At 46.1% G+C, this 25185-nt stretch overlaps 1 protein-coding gene across 1 annotated transcript in view; it reads left to right on the top strand.

Annotated features, from left to right (window-relative positions):
• Positions 1-25185, top strand: part of GALNT9 (polypeptide N-acetylgalactosaminyltransferase 9) — a 220569-nt gene that overhangs the window by 97373 nt on the left and 98011 nt on the right. The window contains exon 5 of the mRNA XM_061602477.1: positions 8766-8963. Coding sequence (XP_061458461.1) covers positions 8766-8963 — 198 coding nt within the window. The remainder of the gene's footprint in view (positions 1-8765; positions 8964-25185) is intronic.

The raw sequence follows: 25185 nt of genomic DNA, 5'->3' as shown, positions 1-25185 counted from the left end.
ATGCACACACACACGGGAGGGCAGGGGCCCATTGTGGTCTGGTGCCAGCCCTGTTCCCTGGTCCTTGCCAATATCTTCCTCCTCCCTTGCCCCACTTTTGGAAGGGTTGCTAAAGCACAAATGGCCCTCCTTATATTGCCATTGTTCTCCCATAATGAAATCTGATTCCTCTTGTACAGGAAGCTGCATAACTCAAGCAAGATGATTTATGGAGTTGCTAGGGAGCTATGGAAAGTGTGTGCAGGAGGAGGACAAACTAGCAGCCTTAGAGAGCTGTAATCTGCTGCAAAAAAGAAGGGGGGTAGTTTGGCAGTATCCAACATGACAGCTCCACCAGGCCTCCGCAAGATATCCTTTAATAAAAGATTTTAAGCATCTCCCTTTTGAAATGGAGATCATGGCATGGTTGCTTTGGAAGAAAGAGCATTGCAATAAATCCTGGTTGTGCCCAAGTAAGCTGCATGCTAGGTATTGTTTTCTGCTAATTGAGGTTTCCCATTTCATTGATGAATGTTACAAAAGAGGATACAAACTAAAAATCAACCCTGCGGGATTAAGCAAAGATTTCCAGCTATTCATAATGCCACGGCCTGTTTTCATATCAGGAGCTCTGAACCTCATCACAGAAGCAAGCCCTTTATGGAGTTGGCCTGTGTATATTCTTATGATGACTCCTCTGGCTGTGATTGGCTAAGCTGCCCTCACATCACAGAGTTGAAAGGAAGGCAAAGGATGTCATCCTGGATGCCATTGGCTGAGTAGCTCAAACCCTTGAAAGCTCATGGCAGAGCATCAGCTTGGCATGCAGATGATCCCAGGTTCAATCAAGGGCATCTCAAGGTAAGGACAGAAAAGTCCCCAGTCTGAAAACCTGGAGAACCACTGCCGGTCAGTGTAACAATACTGAGCTAGACAGACCAATGATCTGGCTCAGTATAAGGCAGCTGCCCATGTCCCTATAATCTTGACCGATCATGTGCGCTTTTATCTAGTGCTTGAGAAATTTCATTTCTGTTCACTCCAGTGCAAGTGCACCTAATCCACACAACCTGAGCCAAGTTGCAGGTTGGAATGCAATTATCCTTCAGATTCCGCACTTCTCTGAATGCTGCAAAACAGTTCTCAGCTCGCACACAAAAATTACACCCCATACCAACATGCGTATTTTAGGATACAGTGAATTTATAAATGCGTATGTTGAAATTATACGTTTAGGAGTGTAGGATTACCATTGGATATAATCCTAAATGTATTTTCGTCTGTGGTTTCTCAGTGTGCAGGAGCATATGTTTGAACTGGTCAAACGTCCATGATTTTCAGCACACAAAGATAGTATTTTTGGAGGGAGGGGGGCAGTGTTTAAATATATACGCACATAATGTTGGAGGGGGAAAGAACTGAGACCTGGAGCAAACAGTGTATGCTTCAATATCAGAATTCTAGAAATTATCCCATTTGATTATGATTATGATTTCTCCCAGAAGCAGCCCTGGGCAGCAAACAAACAACAAAACACTAAAATAGCTATAAAACATATTAAAAGCAGAACATAAAAACACAGATGCGGACTGAGATAAGATCTCTACTTAAAAGGCTTTTTGAAAAGGGAAGGTCTTCAGCAGGCACCAGGAAGACAATAGAGATGGCACCTGTTTAATATTTAAGGGAGGGAGTTCCAAAGGTGTGAGAACACTAAATTGTATTGTACAGAATGGACCTCCTGATAAGATGGTATCTGCAGGCAACTGGGTATAAAGGGTAAGATGATCTTTCAGGTATCCTCGTCCAAAGCTGCAGAGGGCTTTATACACCAAAGCCAACACCTTGAACTTCACCCAGTAGCTAACTAACTCCTAGTTAAACCAGAATTCAGAAGGAGCAAAACACAGGACAGAGTAAATCCACAGAACATTGAAGGCATTTTTCTACATCTAGGGTCACCAACATGGTACCCGTGGGCGCCAGTGTGTCCCTTGTACCTCCAATTGTGCCCTTGAAAGTAAATATCCCCTCAGTAAATATCCCCTAAAAATCATCAATAGGTATACTGAAGATGCACTTCTTTGCCCTGGCCTTGGACGCCTGAAATGTACGTTTTCAGGAGCCATCCTATTCCTGGGATTGTAATTTGTTTTGAACTGTTTTTAATATTGATTTTTAAATTGTTGTAACCCGCCCTAGGACCTTAGGGTGAAGGGCAGGTAAGAAATCAAATAAATTATAAAATTAATACTAACGATAATATACAAGAGAATGTTTGCTCTTCCTGCTCAGTTTCTGTTTGCACTGACTTGACCTCTCCATTGAACATGTCCTCTTGAACATGCCCAGGTTTCCCTAGATGACAGGAATGGAGGCCCATCCTCCCATCTGTTCTGAAAAGATGGGTGTTGCAAAGAACTTCACTCTGTGCATACATGCTATGTAGGCTGATGTAGGTTCCTTGGGTGCTTTAACACTGCATTTTATTCCGTTATTCTGACAATTTCTTACCTGGTAATTTGCATATTATATTTGATCTTTCACACGACATACCAGGTAGCTCCGAAATTCTGGTGGAATATAGTGCAAATGTAGCGCTAATTTCCACAATAAATAATACCAGAAATAATCCGTTAGCAAGGCTGGGAACCCAGAAGATCACGGGAGTGTTTCGCTAGCTGCTGCTGCTCATGTGACAGGCATGCCAGCATGCAGTGCATTCCTACCCTTTAGTGGTGCAGGTTTTTTTGCCTTACGAACGTGGTACCGGTATTCTGGCATCGGCGCAGATGGCAGCAGCATTTCCCACACACACCTGTCTTGATACAACTAAAACAATTTAAAAAGTCAGATCCTAAAGGGAGAGGGCTTGCATGGTGATGGGACGAGATCTTACACCTCCTACACAGTGGGGAACAGTGTGCATGGGTGAGGGACGAAAACAAGCCGTGTGAAAGACAGTTCCGCGAAATGCCGCTATATCGGCTGAAAAAGTCCTGCTCCTTATCGCAAGAGGTACTGCAGTGTGAAAGGGATTTTAGCGATTGGGACAGAAGCGCTACCTTTGTAATCCGTTAAACTAGCGCTATTAGCCCCATCTGTGAAAGCAGCCCTTGTCTCCATTTATGAGATTGCTGTTGTGGGGGACATGCCTGCTCCGTGTTGTGCTTCCCTTCTCTTTTTCTGCTCTTGTAGATGTGATAGCCATTTTGTGTTGTGCACACCCCCACAGCAGCCATTTTGAGACTTGGCACTCACAACACTTTCTCAACATTCCAAACATGCCCACCAGCCCCAAAAGGTTGGGCGTTCTCTGTTCTACGTGGTTTACACGGGATGCCAATTTGTTTCCAGGCTCAATTCAAGATGCTGACCTTAACCTCTAAAGCACTTAATGACCTGGCATCTGGGTACCTTAGGAGCCCCTTTTTTCTGCATATTCCTGCCTGCACACTCAGATAATCATCTGGAGATTTGTTCCAGATCCCTTGATTGGGAGGCAAACCTGGAGTCAGCTAGGGATAGGGCCTTTACTGTTGTGGCCCTTACTCTACAAAATGCCTTGCCAAGAGAGGACCATCAAAACTCATCACTGTACTCCTTCAAGGTGTTGGCGAAGACTCAATGTTTTAAAAGGGCCTGCAGTAAATTGTATAATTTTTTGGTGACTCAGTTCTATGTTTGTACTGGTAGAGTTTGTTTAAACACTGGATATTGTTATCATATGTCAGTCCCATCCCAGGTTTTTTGTCGTCTGAAAAATTATGTACACTTTTTGTACATATTCTTCCTACAAAACAGGCATGGGGAACCTTTGGCCTGCCAGATGTTGCTGAACTGCAGTTCCCATCTTCCCCAGCAAGCACACCCAAAGGCTAAGGATGATGGGAGATGTAGTTCAGCAACATCTGGAGAGCCAAAGGTTCTCCATGCCTGTCCCAAAACACACATTTTGTATGCTTCTCAATGCATTTCCCCACTTATATATATATATATTGTTCATTTCCCTCATTAAATATGATTTTTGAATGGATTTTTCAAAACCAAAACTGTGTAAAATATTCAGAGAAGTGCATAATCCAACTGGCAGCTGCATTCTGATCTCTGTGTAAGTTCTGGACCAGCAAAGTAGGTCAGTTCACCTCAAGATGTGAACAAATTTTTCCTCCATTTCTAATATTATTATAACTCTTAAATATCCATCCCCCTTAAACAGATCGTTCTCAGTAGAGAAGACGCTTGTCTCAGTGACTTCCTGCCCACAACGTTATTTACCCATGAGACACTCTGATCTGTGTTTCTATAACCAGGACACAAAGAATCCCTTTCCGTTCAGTGACAAACCCCTAAGGGCTGTTCCTCAGGTAGCTGTCACTTGGCAAGGTGACTGCCCCCCCTCCAATAATAAGTGAATCACAACAGCCAAGTCCTCTTTCCAGGTAAACCAATTAACAGTGTGTCGCTAGTGACACCTACATCTATTGTGTGGTGTTCAGAGGACATTCCTGATGATTGTTGTTCCTTACTGCAGAAGTGGAGACACACACCTTGTTGATAAAACCAGGAGAAATGACAGCTCTGACATTGCAGGGTGTGAGTGTTTACCTCTTCACATTTCCACAGATCCCTGGAGTGCAACCAGCTGTTTTGCTTAACAATTGGTGAGAAAAGGTGCCTTTGTGTGTGTGTGTGCTGATTTGTGTTTTACTTTCTTGGAGAGCATCCAGCTCTCCTCCCTGGAACCTCTTACCGTCCTTCAATAGGCAGCCATCTCATAAGTCTAATCTTGTTTAAATAGCACAAGCTGGATTGTTGATTGTTGCTTTTTAATGTTGGCTTGCCAGGTCACATTATTTAGGCCATGTGACTGAGATTAAGATTCCACCAGTTGGCACCTTTTGACTAATGTACCATGGAGAGAGAGAGAGAAAAAAAACACTGAACAGATGTCTCTTAGCTATACAATGTGCGTGGTTGGGGGGGCGTGTGGATAGAGAGGCCAAGCAAGTTTAGACCTTGAGTGTATTGATTATTTGAACAATATTGTAATGCGCACACCAATCTCCATGTGGTGAGAGACTTCAGGGATTCCAGCCAGTAGCGTAGTGGCAAATTGAGAAGTGCAGGGTCCCTTCATAATAGTCACAGCCACAGCCCCTCACAGCCACACCCCCTTCTAAGACTGAACATCGGGGAAAACGTCCTATCTGTCAGAGCCATATGACAATGGAACCAATTATCTAGAGAGGTAGTGGGCTCTCCGACACTGGAGGCATTCAAGAGGCAGCTGGATAGCCATCTGTCGGGAATGCTTTGATTTGGATTCCTGCATTGAGCAGGGGGTTGGACTTGATGGCCTTATAGCCCCCTTCCAATTCTACTATTCTATGATTCCATGATTCTATGATTATACAACCTTCTAAGATTATAGAATAATCTGGCCAGGCATGAATACTGCATTCTCAGTGGCTAACACCCTCCCTTTCATGCTGATTGGCTCATAGGATGCTGGAGACATAAGGACCCTGCTAAAAAAGTAAGAGGACTAAGATCCCCCTGAGACCCTGGACGATTACACCCCTGATTCCAGTGCTTATCCAGGGTTTTGATTTCCTTGCAATGAAGGTCACTGAAAACTATGGTGTCTTTAGGATATATGGCTTTATTTACACATGTATACAACCAAACATAAGGTGGGAGGGCTCACAGCATTAACATTCCAACAGATTTTGCTTCCCCATTAGGTTCCTAGGGGGTTCCCAAATCCATAGCTGTGGTTTCAGCACAGAGAATGAATCCAGCTTCTGTGTCTGTCCAGCCCCAGCTCCAGAGAAGAATAAAAACACAAAGGCTATCTCCTGTCTCTAGAAACAAGTGGCCTCCAGCCAGAGGTGGGGGAAAGGCCTACCCCTCCTGAAAGAGCATCACCAGTCAGTTGTTCTTATAGCAAGACAACTATCCTTGACTGAATCTTTAGATGTGTAAATAGGGTGCTTAACAGGTCCGGCTAGGGACATTAACCTAGCAAAGAAACTGGTTTGACCACTTCAGCAGTCCCCTCAACTACACTCCAATCTTACAGATACAGAACCACAGGCCTGGAGGCTACTCACAGGCTTCATCCAAACCAACCCCACTATCCTATAACAATATGTTGCATATGCATCTACAGACACGCACGCTCTGACTGCTCCTATATATCGGGGACAATTCTTCTTTGTAGTCACTGATCTCTGATAAATCACTGTTGTATGTTTTATTTTTATATTTTGTCTTCTGGGAATGCCTTGTTAAAACATAACGCATGTTGCTAAAATGATCATTAATTGCCTTCCACTTTTCCTCCAAGGAGCTCATGATCCTACTCTGTCTTCCATTTTATCCTCACAACTTCCCTGTGAGGTAGGCTAGACTGAGCAATCGTGACCAGCCTAAGCTCATCCAGTGAGGTTCATGCCTGAATGGGGATTTGAACCTGGATAATAACAAAAGGTGGGTCCTGCCACTTCATATCTCGTCCTAGTAGTGCTACAGTCACTACTCGCCTGTCCAGGCCAGTGGCAGTAGCAAGGAGAAGTCACCAATCGTGTGCCTGCTGACTGGGTAGTGGTGATTATTGCACCTAATCCGCAGCACTGTCCAGAGCCAGAAGGCAGGTAAGGGAGCGGCAACAGCAGTACAAGGAGCAGCAGCCATTGGCCACCCTCTGACTCTAGGCAGCAGTGGGAAGGAGGAGGTGCCGTTGCAGGCAGCACCGGTGCTGCACAGAGGAGGGGGGCCATCTCTGAACATAAATTCATTTCATCCTCATCCTGTGTAAACGAATAGCATTCTCTGAGTGCTAATCCTTAGCGGGAAGGGCTGTAGCTCAGTGGTAGAGCATCTGCCTTGCAGGCAGAAGACCCCAAGTTCAATCTGCGCATTTCCAGGTAAGGCTGGGAGAGACTCCTGCCTGAAACCCTGGAGAGCCACTGCCAGTCAGTGCAGACAATATTGAGCTAGATGGACCAATGGTCTGACTCAGTATAAGGCAGTTTTCTGTGTTCTGTGCATTCTGTTTTATGGATGTCTATACTAGATGTCTCTGGGAAGCTCACAAGGAAGTTATGGGTGCAGTAGCCCCTTCCTGCTGTCATTTCCAGTGAAAGGCATTCAGAGGCATCTCCTAGCCCACCACTCTAAACTTTATACCATACTGCCTCTCTTTGAGAGTTGCCACTCTGCAATGTTTAACATGCCTCTCCATCTTCTCCGGCAGTTGCATCACTGAGTGGTGGTGGGGGTTGGTTGATTGGTTAAATCTGTCTTTAGAACGCACATCCTGCCTACCTGTCAAATTTGGCCCTTGGGGTGGAGGGAGATGCTGCCCAAGCAAGATTGAACTCCCCATACATCAGCTGATGCACAGGGGTTCAATCCTGCTTTGTGCAGGGTGCAGGAACTGGCTGGTGTGCCCAGACGAAGCAGGCTGGAACTCCCTGTGCATCAGCTGATGCATGAGAGGCTCAATTCTGCTTTCTGCAAGCACATATCTACATGTTTCACGCCTGTCACATATGATGTCAGTTGTGGGACAGGTGGGCAGTAAATGTCCCTGCAGGCCAAATAGGGAGGCTTGGTGGGGCTGCAGGCCAGTGCGTCCTCACTCCTGATATAAATGCATGCACATCAATGCTAAAGTGATGTGTAGTACACTGTCTTCCATTTCACCCAGTGGACGCTTTGGTATATTTTGAACTCTTGGTAGTGTATTCTTGGACGATTGATTTTTTCCACCTACTCTATCTTTAACCAAAACAATAAACACTAGGTTGACTTTTTAAATCAGTGGAGCACAGGCCATTGCAGAGTAAATGAAGATAGCATATGACAGACAAGTACAGAGCCTTCAGCCATGCATTATGTCATGAGGGTTCAAGTAGTGATTTTCCCTATGAGGAAAGAAGTGGTACGAGGTGAGCGTATCCCATTTTCTTTTGTGAAGTGGTGAAAGGTATGCTTGCGTGAGCATGCAGAAAACAAACTTCTCAGTTTGTCAGGAACAAGCACCTCTTCCAGGCATGATCTATCTGATCCAGAGAATGGCAATCTGTAGCCCTCCAGATTGTTCAGGTCCAATTAAGTCCAGACGGTATGAACAATGGTTTGGGATGATGGCAGTTATAGTCCAACCACATCAGGAAGACTACTTCTGCTGTTGCTGGACTCCAAATCCCATAATCCTTGACCATTGGCCATGCCACCTGGGACTGATGGGAAATGGAGTCCAATAACATCTAAAGCAGCCCAGGTGCCCCATCCTTGTCTTAAAAGTCCTGCTCATGGATACACTCAAGACTGCTTTAATTTATTTTTTTTAAAGTGTATATTTTAAGAAGATAGATAGATCAATAGACTGATAGATCAATTGATCCTACTGGATCAGGCCAAAGGCCCATCTAGTCCAGCATCCTATTCTCACAGTGGCCGACCAGATGCCCATGGGAAGCCCACAATCAGGACGTGAGCACAACAGCACCCTCCCCTCCTGCAGTTCCCAGCATCTGGTATTGCCACTGACTGTAGAAACAGAACACAGACCTACCATGGCCAGTAGAGAAGCCACTGATAGCCTTCTCCTCCATGAATTTGTCAAATCTTCTTTTAAAGCCTTCCAGGTTGGTGACCATCTCTGTCTCTTGCGTGAGTGAATGAAGAGCATTAACCGCGCTTCCACTTTATTTTCAATAAAATATTCCCTTCTTTTTTTAAAAAAAGAAAAACATTCTTTCAATTGTTGACAGGGTGGAGCCGGCACTTACCCGGATCAAAGACGACAGGAAACGGATCATTCTCCCAGCAATTGACAACATCAAATACAACACTTTCGAAGTGCAGCAATATGCCAACGCAGCTCACGGCTACAACTGGGGACTCTGGTGTATGTACATAATCCCACCTCAGGACTGGCTGGACAAGGGGGACGAGTCCGCACCCATCAGGTGACTTTCCACAACCTCCTTCCATCGTTCCTTTGTTGCCAAATGTTCCATAGTCGCAAGTGCCAGTCTCCCAACCCCCCAAATGGCATGCCATGAGAGCAAATGTTGAAGTGTGCTGTGAAAAATGTAAGCCACCATGTCAGACGCACCCAACGTGCAACGTGAGTGGGGGGGGGAAGGCCTTGTGCAGCATTGAGGGCTGGGGCCAGTGCAACATTCTGGTTAGGCATCACTGGGCACCTGCTGAGGCCTGCACAAATTCAGGGGACCTGCTTGGTTCTGCTCCTCGTAGGAACCTAGGAAGCGGCATTTTGCCAAGTCAGACCAGTGGTTCATTGAGCTCAGTATAATGGACATTGACTGGCAAGGGCTCTCCAGAGTTTCAGAACATGGGCATTCCCAGGCATACCTGGAGATGCCTTGGACTGAACTTGAGTCTTCCTGCATTCAAGGCAGATGTTCTGCCACTGAGCTGTGGTCCTTCCCCTCATCCTCCTTACTGTCACTGCTTGTTCACTTGCCCTCTTCGTGGAGTGGCAAGAGTGAGGAACTGGAGTTGCTTCCTCCAGTTGCCTTGCACTCTCCTTTTGGGCAGTTATGTGGCTTAGGGCCAGAGGGAGAAAGCAAGCAAATAGGCACCAAGGATAAGGATGGGGGCTCACTTAGAGAGGTGAGTGGTCCCTATAGGTGCTCAGGGACATCATCCCCAAGGAGGGAATAAAGTTGAACTGGGAGTCCTGATGCCAGGAATAACACAGCTTTTGGTCGCAAGGGAATCTCAGAAACTTTACCATTAATGAAGCAGATTCCCATCCTTTTTTTCAGATAGAAGGCTGCTTTCCCTTCTGGACATTAGGCTGGTATAGCACAGTAGGGAGGGCAGCCTGGCTGGGAGTCCAGAGTCTGCGAGTTCAAATCCCCGCTCGTGTCTCCTGGGTGTCAAGGGCCAGCTAAAGATCACCCCCACAGGGAGTGGCTCAGGGGTTACGTGCCCTGCCACCTCTGCAGCCGTCGGCAAGCTGCGTAGTCCCAAGGAGCCCAGTTGCCCCCCAGCTGGCAGTTGCGGACAAGGAAGGGGCTGACTTGTGCAGCTGTGGCAAGCTGAGCAGGCCCTCGCCAGCTGGGGAGGACTGGCCTCAGAGGGAGGCAATGGTCAACCCCTTCTGAATACCGCTTACCATGAAAACCCTATTCATAGGGTCGCCATATGTTGGGATCAACTTGAAGGCAGTCCATTTCCATTTTTTCCCTTATGGATAACCTTCTGGGGGCCACCTGCTAGCACTAGGGTATAGTCATCCGGGGTTGCAAGGGGTTGTAGGCCTCTTACTTTTTGGGGGGGGTGAGGTCCCAGCTAGGTCCGTATGTACAAGCCAATCAGCATGAAGGGGGAGAGTGTAAGCCCCTGAGAAGAGTCCTTATCCTTTTTATTTATTTATTTATTAAATTTATTAGTCGCCCATCTGGCTGGCTGTCCAGCCACTCTGGGCGACGTTCAAAATAAAAACATACAAATACATTAAAACATTAAAAATCTCAACAATAACAATAAAACCTAACCCTGTGCTGATTGGAGCCAACCACAGTGAAAAGGGGTTAATCAGCAATGGAGAAGACTCTTCTCAGTAGCTAACACACAGTCTCCACTTTCATGCCGGTTGTCTCTGAGGTATGTATGTTGTAGTGGAGTGTGGACTCAGAGAAGACACAGAAAGCAAGAGAGATTAGAGAAAGTGGGAGAGTGGGCGTGGCTCTGAGGGGGCACGGTGTGACTACCGTAAAGGGACCCTGCATTTCTCAATTTGCAACTATACTATTGGATATGGGTGGTATTCAGTGCTAGCCTTACTCAGAGTTGACCCATTGAAGTTAACAGACATGACTAACGAAGGGCCATTCATTTCAGTGGGTCTGCTCTGAACGGGATGTGGATGGATGCAACCCTTAGTTCTTACACGTCCTCACCCACCCCTCTGTCTTCCATCTAGGCAAGCAAAAAGCATCCTCAGGGTTCCAGGATGCTTCCCAGCCAGGCAAAAACACCCAAGGAGAGGGTGATGCAGGAGGGAGGAGTGGAGCCTGAGGAGAGTCCCAAGGGCCAGATGCAGAGGCCTGGAGGGCTGGATCTGGCTCTCGGGCCTGAGGTTCCCCACCCTGGCCTGATGAGCTAGGCTGGGACATTAGGAACTTCTATTAACTGTGACATTTGGCAGTTGTAGGGACACCTGCCTGGGGCTCTGGGAGCTGATGGGGAAAATAAATGGGCATCTTTTTAGAATGTTGGAGCAAAACATTGTTGTTGTTGTTATATGCCTTCAAGTCGATTATGACTTATGGCGACCCTATGGATCTTTTTTGGATATATTCATAGGGTTTTCATGGTAAGAGGTATTCAGAGGTGGTTGACCATTGCCTTCCTCTAAGCTTACAGCTCCCACTTTCATGTTAATCTGGGGGGGGGGGATAACTGTGTCCCAGTGTCTGGGCTGGCTGGTGGATTAGCAGATGAAGGCACGGCTTCTAGGAAATTGGTACTGAGCAGCAAGCCTAAGGCAGCAGCTGTATATGGATGGATGGAACCATATTGGCTCCTCAGATCACATCCACCTGCTTGGCTGAAGGCTGCAATACCCTCCCTGGGCATCACTAGGATGGTGTTGCAGAGCCACAATGGAGACCAGAGCAGAGATTCCTTCCCCCCAAAAGTTGTCCTGGAAATGCAAAGGGTAAGATGTTCTGGGCGTGCAATCTGAGCTCCTAGCTTGAGAAGCTGACATTCCAGTGTCAAAAAGCTTAGGGAACAGCAGCTTTGTTGTAATGTGTCTCAGGCCAAGGCAAGTAATATCACCATCACTATTATACAGGGATGGGGAAGGAATTCGATTCAGTTCGCATTTAACGGCAAAGTTACCTAATTCACATTTTCCTAAACAATATGTGGACTGAAATACAGCCTTCCTTTGTAAGTGAGTAAATTTTTATTTTGGCCACAGCCCGGTCAATACACATCATAAATAAATCAAAACCATCTAAAATAATAAAATCAGAACGGAATAGATTACAATCAGTATACAGGCTTCCTGTATAAAAGCATTTGTCATCGATTTCCGGCATACAATGGCATCAGCAGAGAAACTAGCCACTTTTGCCTGCGGATTCATATCTGCCAATAAATGCGTTAAGTAAAACTCATCGGATTTACCCGGAACGCACTGTAAACTTGGAGTAATAAGAGAATAATGAAAATCCCTATTAAAAGTACAGTACAATAAAACATGACCCACCGTTTCCTCTTCTCCCATTGCACATGGGCAGACCCGTTCATGATGGGGTACCCTTCTATACTTTCCATCCAAGAGGGCAGATGGCACAACCTTGAACCTAGCTGCTGTGAAAGCTCTTCTGTATTTAGGGATATTCAGGTTTGTCGAGTAATGCGTGGACACCAATTCCCTCCTGTTATCAATGCATAACATCAAGACTGAAATGATTTTGTAATTCTGTATCCCAGATTCTCTGTTGGATAGTAGCTTTTGCGTTTACATATTCAAGACCAAGAAGAACACTGGGAGTAAATCCCAGATTTTGTAGTCTTTCAAACAGCAAGCTTTCCCATCTTGACTGGTATGCACTGATTAATGTCCACAGGAAAAAAAAAATCAGCTTCAAGCAACAGTGAATCCTGGAATTCATGCACAGGCTTCGATAGAAATTAGCTCCACTTCTAAACAAAGTAACATGTGGGGCACACAGCTCAGAACTCCAAGCATAGCTCTCAGAAACTTTAGTCTGTGTGACTTCGAAACGGGCAAAATTATCATATGCGCATATCTGAGCACCGTACAGCATCTTTGATGTAGCCTTCGCTATGAATCCCTGAAAGGCTAAATGAGCATATCGGGCCACCCTTTGTGTAGAAAAAAAAGGAAGCAGAGCCTTTATGCTCCTCTGAGCATTCCCAGTAACCTTCCTTTGAAATGTGCATTTGAAAATAACAGACAAGTGTGTCTTATATTGAGGGAAATTGCTTTGCAACAATGGGTTTATTAGGAAAAATTACACACACAAATGTGTATATTATTCACCCTAAAATGCTGCAGAATTTTCATGAAGACTTTATTATTATTGTTGTTGTTGTTGTTGTTTGTTGTTGTTGTTATGTGGAAATGCAGAGAACTGAACTTATGATTGAAAAAATGAGAAACTAAGAGAAACCGAATGCCTGTCTGCCATGGGTTCAGTCTATGAAACCTGGAGGCCCCCATTCTGCCTGGTGTCCACCCCAATTTATACAATACAACATTCCATGTCTGAGTAGCGGGGGGAGGCATTCTACTGTGGAAATGCAGAAGCTGGAGCTAGATGTCCAATGAAGCATTCTGAGCTTCTCAGCCTTGTGTTTTGTTTTTAATATATATTTAAAACATGTTTCTTGTCCTTTGGATTGTGAAGAGAGCCTTGGAAGTGTGTGAGCAAGCATGGTGAAATGTCTGGGGGTGATAGAAGCTCAGCAGCCAGGATGCAGATCTCTGCTGCTGAGAAGATGGGCCATTCCCCCAGGGGTACAGCAGTTCAAAGAATTCACAGATCACCCAGCCCTTCAAGTGGGCACCGAGGAAGCCTCCTCCCCACCTTCCCTTAGGGTTAGGGACAGGGAACCTGTGGCCCTCAAGATGTTGCTGGACTCCAACTCCCATCAGGGCCACCCAGAATGATGAATGTAAAGGATGATGGGAGAATGGAGATCAAAACTACTGGTCCCCATCTCTGGTCTAGATCCATTTGGATTACATTCCAGATCCCACAGAGACAAGAAGCCTTGTTCAGCCATTCCCCTTCATTCCACTGGAAGCAGTGGAGGCTGGTCCATTGAGGCTAGTGGGCTCCTGCCCCACTGGCCTCAGCCAGTCCCCACCTGCCTGATTTCTTGCTTATATCCAGTCCAGGGGTGGCCCCAGCTGTCAGCATTGTAGAACTCATCAGGGAGAAGGATGGGGACAAAGCTAGAATGATTTGGCTCTGGCTACACACACGCTCCCTACATTCCACCATTCCCAAATGGGCACCAGTCACCACTGCCTGGTGTTGTGATCTAACAATATCTGGAGGGCACCAGGTTCCCCATCCTGCCTTATCGCATCACCACTCAGGGCTATTGCTTTTCATGAATCTTTTTGCTGATCTGGCCGGTAACCTGGTAGCCTCCTTGGCCGGGGTTTGGTGGCACTGCTTGTTTTAGCCCAAACTGTCAAGGAGCTGTTGAAGGTGCTGTCACCTATTCCCAAATTAGGTTCAGCACCTTGGATAGCTCCTTGAAAGTTCAGACTGAAACCCGGAGCAGGTTCACTGCCCCACTGACATCAGAGCCAGTAGTCTCCACTGGGAATGTGGTGTCTGTCAGAAAATACCTAACTCCACCGGTGAGAGTTGGGGATGTTCCACCCCTCCCTCCTTGGCATTCCCAGTTTCCCCCCATAGAGGCAACTCCCCACCTAAGCAAAGGTTCAATAATGATGCAAATTGGGATTTAGCTTTACATTTCCTCTTATCGCTGCGAAACAGAGGGACATGATGGCATTTGCTTTATTTATCGCCGAGCGGCGTGCATGTCTGTTATCAGGGACCTCCTGCTCTTTGTGAAACCTCAGTATGCAAGCAGGTAATTGCTCAGGAAATCTGAATGCTCCTTGATAAACCTGGCTTGCTTCGCTCTTTCCCCTTTCAAGGAGCAGATGTTATTTCATTGTCACCATGTGCATACATCTACTCTCTGGGAACATTTTGCTATTGATTCCAGCGGCAGGGGAAAAAGAGAGTACACCAATTTAATCTTCAGTTTCATAAATCCTCTATATTAGTATTGCAGATATTTACAGAGCAAAAGCAACACTGAAGGTCTCTGTCCCAAGGATCTCACCATGTGGTGTAGTGGTTAGAGTGTTAGACTATGAACTGGGAGACTAGGGTTGGAATCACTACTTGGCCATGAAGTTCACTAGGTGACCATAGGCCAGTCACTGCCTCTCAGCCTCACCTACCTCACAGGATTGTTGTGAAGGTAAAATGGGGAGAGAAGAAACATGTATGCCACCTTGAGCTCCTTGGAGGAAAGGCGGAATATAAATGTAAAATACATGCATACATACGAAGCTCCGCTCGCCGTGCAGCTGACGAGCAGGGCATGATTGCAGGTGGGGGTGAAGACGCTGCCCCCATCTGTTAATGGGGCAACATCGCACGTCGCGCCCATGATGTCAGCGCGACGTGCAGCGTAAGGGGCGGGGTCTATAGGACTATTTGAGTCCAGCCGCCCCTTCCACCTTCCTCTTCTGCTGCTCGACGCCCACCCCGCCCTCCCTCTTTTATGGTGTGCCTATGGGGTCGCTGCAGGGCCGAGTAGGAATTTTTATCCTGCCCACCCTCGTTGGCGGGCAGGTTTTTTGCCTGCTCCACACTATAGGACTGGGAGGGAATCGGGTTAGGGGGTGTTGTTTTCAATAGGCAGATTTGGCTCATTTGGCTAATTGAAGTATTCGCAGGTCATGCCTCACAGGACAATGGATTCAGCACTGGTGCGGGAAGGTGCGGGAAGGGAAATAGGTAAGGACAGCTAGGTGGCCCCATTAGGCACCTTTGGAGGTGATTGGCGGTTCCAGAGGCCTGTCTCTCAGGGCTTTACGGCTCGAGGGCAGGATATGGGCTGCTTCTGGGGCCAACTTATCCTCATCTACCCAGGGGTTATACGGCCCTGGGTGGGGATGATGTGGGAAGGCCCCCCTACTCACCTGCAGGGTGTGGCTGGGGTAAAGGGTAAGCAGATGGGCTTGCCCTTGCCCCAGCAGGGGCTGGTCGCCCGAGAGCTGTATGGCAAGCTACTTGCTTATAGATAGTTCCCGCACCTAGGTTTCCCTCTGCAGGTCACTTTAAATTGGGTTTTGTTCTATAATTTAAATAAAGTGGCCCTTGTTCAACCCAAGCTGACGTCTCTGTGTTTTATTTCACCCCTCAACTGCAAACATTAGAGGGGGGATTTCAAACGTTTGCCACCCTCAACCACAAAAGTCAAGCCAAAAGTTCATAAAGTCAAATGTGAGGATTTGTGAGTAGAACTGAGCAGCGAGAGCATCACGATGTGCTGGATTGCTCGGCCCCACTCCCTGCCCTCACTTGCCACTCAGTGATGGCAGCCTTTGTCACAGAGTGGCAAGTGAGGGGGAGAAGCTAGGCATGTCATATATCCTCCCTCCTTCAAGGTTGCCAGCCACCAAGCTCATCCTCCTGAAACAGCTGCCAGCGACACAAGCCCATCACATATAACCCTTCCTTGCCACGACACCAAAGAAGACTCGTGACACCACAATGGAATAATGTTATATTTATTAAAATATAACAAATATTAAACTTCAGCCAATTACATCCAAATATCCAAATTGAACTTACTTCGGGCAGGTGAGGATAAACCCGACTGAAAGGGAGTATTCCCCCCTGTCCTCTGGGCATGTCAGTCTCAACGGACAGTGACTCCTCAGCCAAGGATGTGGGAAAACTTGTCCCTCCTTGCTAGGAGAGCCAAGTATGTGTTTCCAACCTCCGCAGACAGGCCCCACCGTACAGGCGTTCACCATTCTGTGCAAGTTGGTCCCACAAGGACATACCCTGATCCCCACCAGTCATTCAACACTGGTAGTTGTTAAAGGGAGTGCCCTTTAACAACATGCCTCCTTCCCCTACTTTTTCCCCACCTTCCTCACCTGCCTGAATTCCATGCCAGCCATTAGCTAAACATCCACAACCCCCCCCCCCAAGGCCAATCGAATCAACCCAGCAGTATGGAGTAGGCAAAACCAAAGGGATTCTGAAATCAAAATCCCTAAAAAAAAAATCCTACTCAGCCCCAACTGGTGACTAGCGAAGCCCATATTGACAAAGGAGGAGGGGCGGGTGCCGCAAGGCAAAAAGAGGCAAGATTCTGAGGGAGGAGTGGGCTTTTAAACCCACTCCTGCCTTCACATCCCGTTGGTCAGTAAACCCCAGCTGACCATCTATGGAAACCCCGAAAAAGTTCCCGAGCCTTCTAGAAGTCGGATGGTGGCAAACACCCCGCCCCCGCTTCAGGCGGAAACACCATTCTTGTGCCAAACTGGCATCATGTGAACATATCTGGGGACTTGATTCTCTGCATGCTCCAACTGGAGGAGAAGAAGTGCTCAGGTTGGCATGGCATGGCATGGCAAGAGCCTCTGTACCCTGCCTTCAACACACACAGAGCAGGATTTACAGCAGCCATTGTTTTCAAAGGCCCTACAAGAAGGATGGGAAACTGGATCTGGCTGGTAGGCCAGTTCCTTATCTCCCCCACAGGCCAAGTTTGACAGGTGGATGGGGCTACTCACCAGTCAATTTCCTCTCATTGCAATGCCATTCAGGCTGCCCAGTTTTTGCCTGCATGATTTGAATTCAAGGCAGGGCAAACAATGTTTGCAAAAGAACATAAGAGCTATGCTGGATCAAGCCCATGGCTCATCCAGTCCAGCATCCTGTTCTCACAGAGGCCAACCAGATGCCTATGGAAAGCCTGCGAGGAGGGCCGGAGCAGAACAGCACTCTCCCCTCCCATGCTGTCCACAAACTGGCATTAAGAAACATGCTGCCTTTGACAGCAGGGGGGGGTAGATAGAACATTGCCATTGTGGCTAGTTGCCACTGGTAGCCTGCACCACATTTTCCAAGTTCCAATGATCAGTTGATCTAGGGCTGTGCACCACGTTTTGCAAGCCCCACACATAGCATTTTGCAAGCCCTGACAGCCGGCTCATGGCTGGGGCTTGCAGAGCAGTGTGGGCGGGACTTTGCATGGGGCTTCATAGGTTCCACACACCCCCTTTCAGTCTGGCCGCATCTTTACCTGCCCCACGCTTGACAGGACATATGATGGCAGGTGTAGGGCAGGTTTGGCCAAAAGGGTCTCGTGGGCCAAATGGAGAGGCCTGGGAGGCTTAATGAGGCCGCAGGCTGGAGACTCCCCACTGCTGCCATATGAAGAAGAGGATCGTCCATTGGGCCAGTTCCCTTCCCACTCACCTGCGCTGCCTGTTGATGGACTGCTCTGTTGCATTCTATTAACAACAGCTCCCTGAGCCATTTGTCATCTGCCTCCAGTCAGGCTCAGCCCTGCCTTCAATTTTTATCTCTTTATTCCGGCAGCAGCCCCATTAAAACAGCCCATACGTTTCTCACTGATTGCTTAATACACCGTAGAACGGCGCAGGCAACGCTCCATCAAGGTGCCTTGTGCGAGCGTTCCTCCATCTCCACAAAGCATGTTTTGAGACTCTCTAATTTATAGAAACGAGCTTGCTCTGAAAAGCAGCTTCTTTCCACCCAGCCCCTTACAAGCTCCCCACCTCAACGGCCTGAGAAAACCTCCACTTTTTGTGGGGAGCGTATTAAGTCTTTGTCAATGACACCCCTCTGCTTCAATGGGGCTTGTGTGGATTTCTGTTGCTTTGAGTCTAATGGGGAGTGCTTTCTCGTTTTCTCTCTCCTCATCTGTAAAGACTTCTGGGAAATAAAATCATACCTGTGTTTGAGCAGCATAAGAGACAGATGGCAGGCCATTCCCCCCCCCCTTTGGATTGTCAGATTAAATTAGTGCATTAAGGGAGACAAGATCTGTCAGAATGGATCACACCTGTGATCCATCTCCTCCTGCGCCCTGCCTATCAAAAGAGAGCTGTGCCAGTTGTTTCAAGAACTAATCAGGACCAAGGATATTGTCCCCTTGAGGACATTAGGCATACCCACATACGCCTTTTCAGTTGTACCTGTTGGATTTGTGCTACAGATACCTTTTGCAGTCTGTACTGAGAGATATAGAGAATTTCCTAAGAGTGTAAGAAGAGCCCAATGTCTGGCTCAGACCAAAGGATCCAGCATCCTGTTGGCCGCAGTGGCCAGCCAGATGCCTGTGAGAAGCCAGCAAGCAGGACAGGAAGTCTCCCCCTGGTGTTTGGTTCCATCCGCACATACTTTTAAAGCACATGGCTTCCCCTCCCAAGAATCCTGGGAACTGTAGTTTAACCCTCACACGGCTACAAATCCCAGCACCTTTCACAAACTACCCTTCCCAGGATTCTTGTGTGTGTGGGGAGCAGAGCTTGGAAAAGTTACTTTTTTGAACTACAACTCCCATCAGCCCCAGCCAGCGCCATGCTGGCTGGGGCTGATGGGAGTTGTAGTTCAAAAAAGTAACTTTTCCAAGCTCTGGTGGGGAGTCACGTGGTTTAAATAGCTCTAAATGTGGTTTAAATGTATGATGATGCAGCTGGTATAGCACAGTGGGGAGGAGAGCCTGGCTGGGAGTCCAGAGTCTGCGAGTTCAAAACCCTGCTTGTGTCTCCTGGGCGTCAAGGGCCAGGTAAAGATCACCCCCACAGGGAGTGGCTCAGGGGTTACGTGCCCTGCCACCTGTGCAGCCGTGGGCAAGCTGCATAATCCCAAGGAGCCCAGTTGCCCCCCAGCTGGCAGTTGCGGGCAAGGAAGGGGCTGGGTTGTGCAGCTGTGGCAAGCTGAGCAGGCCCTGGCCAGCTGGGGAGGACTAGAGGGAGGCAATGGTAAACCCCCTCTGAATACCGCTTACCATGAAATCCCTATGCATAGGGTTGCCGTAACTTGGGATCGACTTGAAGGCAGTCCATTTCCATTTCAAAACGGATGATGTGGATGTGAACATCACCTTCATTCTTCCCCTTGTATCCCCACAAGCAAAGCATTGGAGATTGAGTCAACAAGAAAGAAAGAAGCTGAACCATCAGGAGGGGTGCCTGGAAATACCAGAGAGGATATGACCAGCATATGCCCCTGCTGAATGACCAATAGGGATGTAAAGATATTTGATTGTATTTGCATTTAAAGGTGAAATGGAAATGGATTGCCTTCAAGTCAATCCTGACTTAATGGCGACCCTATGAACAGGGTTTTCATGGTAAGCGGTATTCAGAGGGGGTTTACCTATTGCCTTCCTCTGAGGCTGAGAGGCAGTGACTGGCCCAAGGTCACCCAGTGAGCTTCATGGCTGTGTGGGGATTCGAACCCTGGTCTCCCAGGTCATGCACTATTCGAGTGTTGCACTAACCACTACACCACACTGAAATTAACTAATTTGGACTTTCCAAAACAATACATGAACCGAAACAAAGACCTCCCTCAAAATCTGGATTTCTCCTCATTTTGGTGTGCCGTTCTCCAGCCAAGAAATCTGTACAAAAATGTATGTACTAGGGTAAAGTAAAGTATAAATGCATACTTGTAGTGGTGAGTGGGCTTGCGTGTTCCAATGAACCCTGTGAGCGATGCCATCGGGAGTCATGTACTCCCAGCAGGGTCACCCATGGCGGTAAGGTCGAGGGAGAGGAACCAGGCAAAGAGCGATCCAAGAATGTCCTCAACAGCAGAACAGGCGGAGGATAACAATGTGTATGTTACAACGGCTGTGAAGGCAGATGAAGGCTGCAGCAGATAAAAGACTTCCAATCGTTGTGGTATCCATGCTATTGGATCAAAGTTTTTTTCTGTCAAGACTGTGTGTTGATCGTCGTGTGCCCATCTTCCCACAGAAAACAAATTCACGCACAGGCGTCTTCCAACCAAATTATCTTGGAAGACAACCTTACTCGGCCACAAGCAATCGCCAACCATAAAAATGTGTGTATCAGGCAAAATTGCATACAAAAATGTCTACACTGGGAGAAATGCACACTAAAATGCTGGTCAATTTCCATGGGACTTTTTTTTTTAAATGCAAACTGGTGCAGAAATATGGAGAGCTGCACTTAAACCGGAAAAATGAGAGACCAAAATGGACACATTTGTCCATGCCTAGTTGGAGTCCAATGACATTTGGAGGGTTACCGTCTCTGCACCGCTAACATAAATAAATATACATTTGTGATGCCAAAAGGGGAGGGGAGAGGGGGGGCTCCAGATTCTCTCCACCGCTGGGGGACGATGCAAGGTCGCCGATCACCCGAGGGCAACTCCAGCTCATCACTTTCGTCCTTGCTGACTTTGACAACGATATCCCCACCGCCCGCTCCGCCACCAAGGATTTCAAGCTGAGCTCACTGAAGAACATCTTAAAGCAATTTACGCAAATCGACGGCAGAGTGGCTTCCCCCACCCCCTCGGTACAACAATATTGATTTTGCCGTGCAGCACTTCAAAAGCTCCAGCCCTGCCAAACAAAAGCCGTTTCACTGCTCCAGGGTTAGGCGGCCCCTGCTGCTGCTCTTAATATCGCTCGGCGCCCCTAGGCCGGCCCATCCGATTATCAGAACACAGTTTGGCCAGCATTCATTAGCTCCTTTCCTCTTTCCCCTGCCTCTCTCTCTGGCCGTGCTTCTCCCTCTCAACTGCTTGCCTGATAGGAAAGAATGATTGGAAACAAAATAGATTCTGCTTGATTGATTTTGGCTGAGTAGAGAGGCATTTCCCACTTCACACTCTCAACTCACCAGGGCCAACTCGGACATGATTTCCTTCATCTCATGCCAGCTTGTTGGGCTGCCTTAGAGTTCGGGGTGGCGAAGAAATGGCTGGACTGTTTAAGGAATGGTAGGGGAAGGAATGTAGCACAATGGGGGAGCACTTGTTTGGTGTGCGGAAGGTTGTAGGCTCTATCTCCTGGTGACTGCAGCTGAACAGGATCAGACAAGATAGGCACGGGGCTGGCCCAGCAAGCATGGCCAATGACCAAGGATGAATTAAGTGGCAGTTCAGCCACATCTGGAGGGCCAAAGGTTTTCCACACTTGACTTATCTGATCCTTTTGATAAATAATAATATCTGACCCTCTTTATAAATTATTATTATTATTAGTTTATTTTTATATTTTTAAAAATGTTTTTAAAAATGTTTTGTTTTAATATGTTTTAAGAACATTTTGTTTTAATATGTTTTAAGAACATTTTGTTTTAATATGTTTTAAGAACATTTTGTTTTAATATGTTTTAAGAACATTTTGTTTTAATATGTTTTAAGAACATTTTGTTTTAATATGTTTTAAGAACATTTTGTTTTAATATGTTTTAAGAACATTTTGTTTTAATATGTTTTAAGAACATTTTGTTTTAATATGTTTTAAGAACATTTTGTTTTAATATATTTTTAAAAGTCTGTTTTTATTATGTTTTAGATTGTTTTGAGTGCGCCACCCTGGGCTCCTACTAAGAGGAGGGATATAAATCTAAATAAATAAATACCCTGCCTTTTCTCCCTGGAGCTTAAGGTGGCATACAAGCTTTCTCCCTCTCTCCAGTTTATCCTCACAACAACCCTGTGAAGTAAATTAGGCTGAGAAATAGTGACCGGCCCAAGGCAAGCCTTCATGGCTGAGTGGGGATTTGAACTCTGGCCTCCCAGATCCTAGCCTGTCACTCTCACCACTACACCACACTGGCACCCAATGATGGGAGTTGTAGTTCAGCAATGCAGGGAGGACCGAATGTTCCCTGCAGCTGAGGTAAGAGGTGATGGGGAAGACCTCTGCCTAGGATCTGGAGAGCCACTGCCAGTCTGAGTAGACGCTATGGGATTAGATGAACAAAAAAGTTGGTCTGATATAAGGCAGCCACTAGGCATGTCTTTATGCATGTTTTAAAAGCATGCAAAACTTTATATATGCTTTTAAAGGGATATTTGCAAGATCAAAATAAGTTAATTTTTCAATTTTTCAGACTTTTCATTATATTCTTTATTATTGCTATTATAATACAACTTTGTGGGTAAGGAACGTGCTTGTTTAAAAAACTGAAAAAATGCTCAGGCTGCATTGCAGTTATATACTTCACCAGTTTCTCTTATACATTAATGCAGGATGTTGTCGTCACTGCATGTATACATTATTCCCTAAAGCCTGACATTTGACAGAAAATATCTTCTCAGCTCCTAGAAATAAAGGACAGTTGCAGGGATGAGGTATGCTGGTTTGAAGTAGAATTTGAAGGGAAATTCCAACCAAATGGAGAACAGACTCCTTTCAAGGAAATTTAATTTCCAATGAAGAGGAAAAGACAAGCATCGGTGCAGGACTTTCTGGGCACCCAGTGAGTTCATTGGAAAATTGGAACCTATTAGCACTGTCTTCTTTTCTTGGGTTTCTTTTTATGTTGGCATATTTTGCTCCTGTTTCAGTCGGGTGCTGATAGCACTGCATTTCCCCTTTTTAGATATCCATTTTGCAGAACACAGCAGTGATCATGCAGTTACCACCAATGGCCCCTGTTCCCATTTGTGCTGGGAAATGGTTAATGTGCAAAACAGCCCACAGATTGGAAACAGGTGTGGTGAGAGAGCGAAAGAGGCCGTCACATTGTCACAGGAGAGGGGGAGCAAAATCCATGATGGATACGTAATAACAGCCATGCCTTGGCAAAATGTCATGGACCCTTTTTAAGAACCCCGGGTAGTTTTCCTCATAATAGTTCCTTTCAATGGGCTCAACGTGTTCATATGCAATAGTGATGTGTGTTGTTGGTAGGGATGGGTGAGAATTTTGGTACAGTTCACATTTTAAGCAGAATGTATCAAATTCGCACTTTTTGAATCAGTATGAGAACCAATACGCAGCCATCCTTAGAAATTTGCATTTATTAGAATTTTGTGATGCAGTTTGCCAACTAAACTATATTTACAAAAATGCATATATGAGAGGAAAGTGTGCATAAAATGAATATATGAGTAAACATAACATGCAAAAATACATTCAGTCATGAGAAGTGGCTTGCAAAAATGTGTACATTTGTTAAAACTGCTTACAAAAATGTGTTTATTAGGAGAAATTCGCACTAAAATGTTGGAGAATTTTCATGAGGACTTTTTTTGAAATACAAATTGATGTAGAAATGGGGAGAACTGAATTTAATATTGGGAAAATGAGAAAGTGGGAGAACCAAAATTGACAGATCTTTCCATCCCTAGTTGTCAGATATCTGTCCTTGGTGTCCTTAACATTCTGCTGCATGGGAGATGAATAGCATAACTGGAAAAAGAAGGGAAATGGGTATGGATGAGGGCAGAAGCACAATTTTGTTTGCATTTTAATGAGAAGCTACCTAATTCATACTAGGGATGGAAGGATCCCTAGGGGAGACGTAAACTTGGCAGAAACAACTTACAAAGGCTTGTGCACAGTCAAAGGAACTGAGGGAACGGCTCTAATGAGGCCCAGTAATAGTCTTCATAAAAATGTAGGAAGGAAGCCAGGCCATAAATCACATGGTCTTTGATGTCTGTATATTAATGCCCAGAGTATGGGAAACAAACAGGATGAACTTGAACTCTTAATACAGGAGAGCAAATATGACTTGATAGGTATAACTGAAACTTGGTGGGATGACTCCCACGAGTGGAACACAGCAGTTGAAGGATTTGACCTGTTCAAAAAGCACAGAAGGAATAGAAAGGGAAGCTGAGTCGCACTGTATGTTAAAAATATATATCCCTGAACAGAAATGCAGGTGGATGAGCTTTGTAGCTCCACCGTGAGTATCTGGATTAAAATTAATGGGGCAAGGAATAAAAGGAACATGATGGTTGGAGTCTACTACCAACTGCCCGATCAAGGAGAAGATGAAGATGAAGCTTTTGCAAAGCAAATTACCAATTTTCGAGGAGGCATGATGTAGTAATGGGGGACTTCAATTACCCTGATATCTGTTGGAAGACCAATTCTGCCAAACATGGCCCCTCTGAGAAATGCCTGGCTTGTGCTGGAGATAATTTTCTCCTACAGAAAGCAGAGGCAACAACTAGAGGATCAGCTATCCTTGACTTGAGTCTAACCAACAAAGATGATTTGGTGTATGAAGTGGCAGTTACAGGAACTCTGGGGGAAAGTGACCACGCTATACTAGAATTCTTGATTTTAAAGGAAGCAAAAGCTGAGAGTAGCCATACGTGTACCCTGGACTTCAGGAACGCTGATTTTAATAAACTCAGAACAATGGTAACTAAGGTTCTGTGGCAAGTGACCCTAACAAGAAAAGGAGTCCAATATGGGTGGGAGTTTCTAAAAGAGGAAATTCTAAAGGCAAAATGGCAAACAATTCCATCAAGGAAAACGGGGGGGAGACAGCAGAAAAAGCCAATGTGGCTTCACAAAAAGCTTAGAGATGACCTGAAAAGGAAAAAGGACACATACAGTAAGTGGAAGAAAGGTCAGACC

The sequence above is a fragment of the Rhineura floridana genome, chromosome 19, assembly GCF_030035675.1.
Source record: "Rhineura floridana isolate rRhiFlo1 chromosome 19, rRhiFlo1.hap2, whole genome shotgun sequence".
Lineage (NCBI taxonomy): Eukaryota > Metazoa > Chordata > Lepidosauria > Squamata > Rhineuridae > Rhineura > Rhineura floridana.
This window is presented reverse-complemented; position numbering and strand designations above follow the sequence as displayed.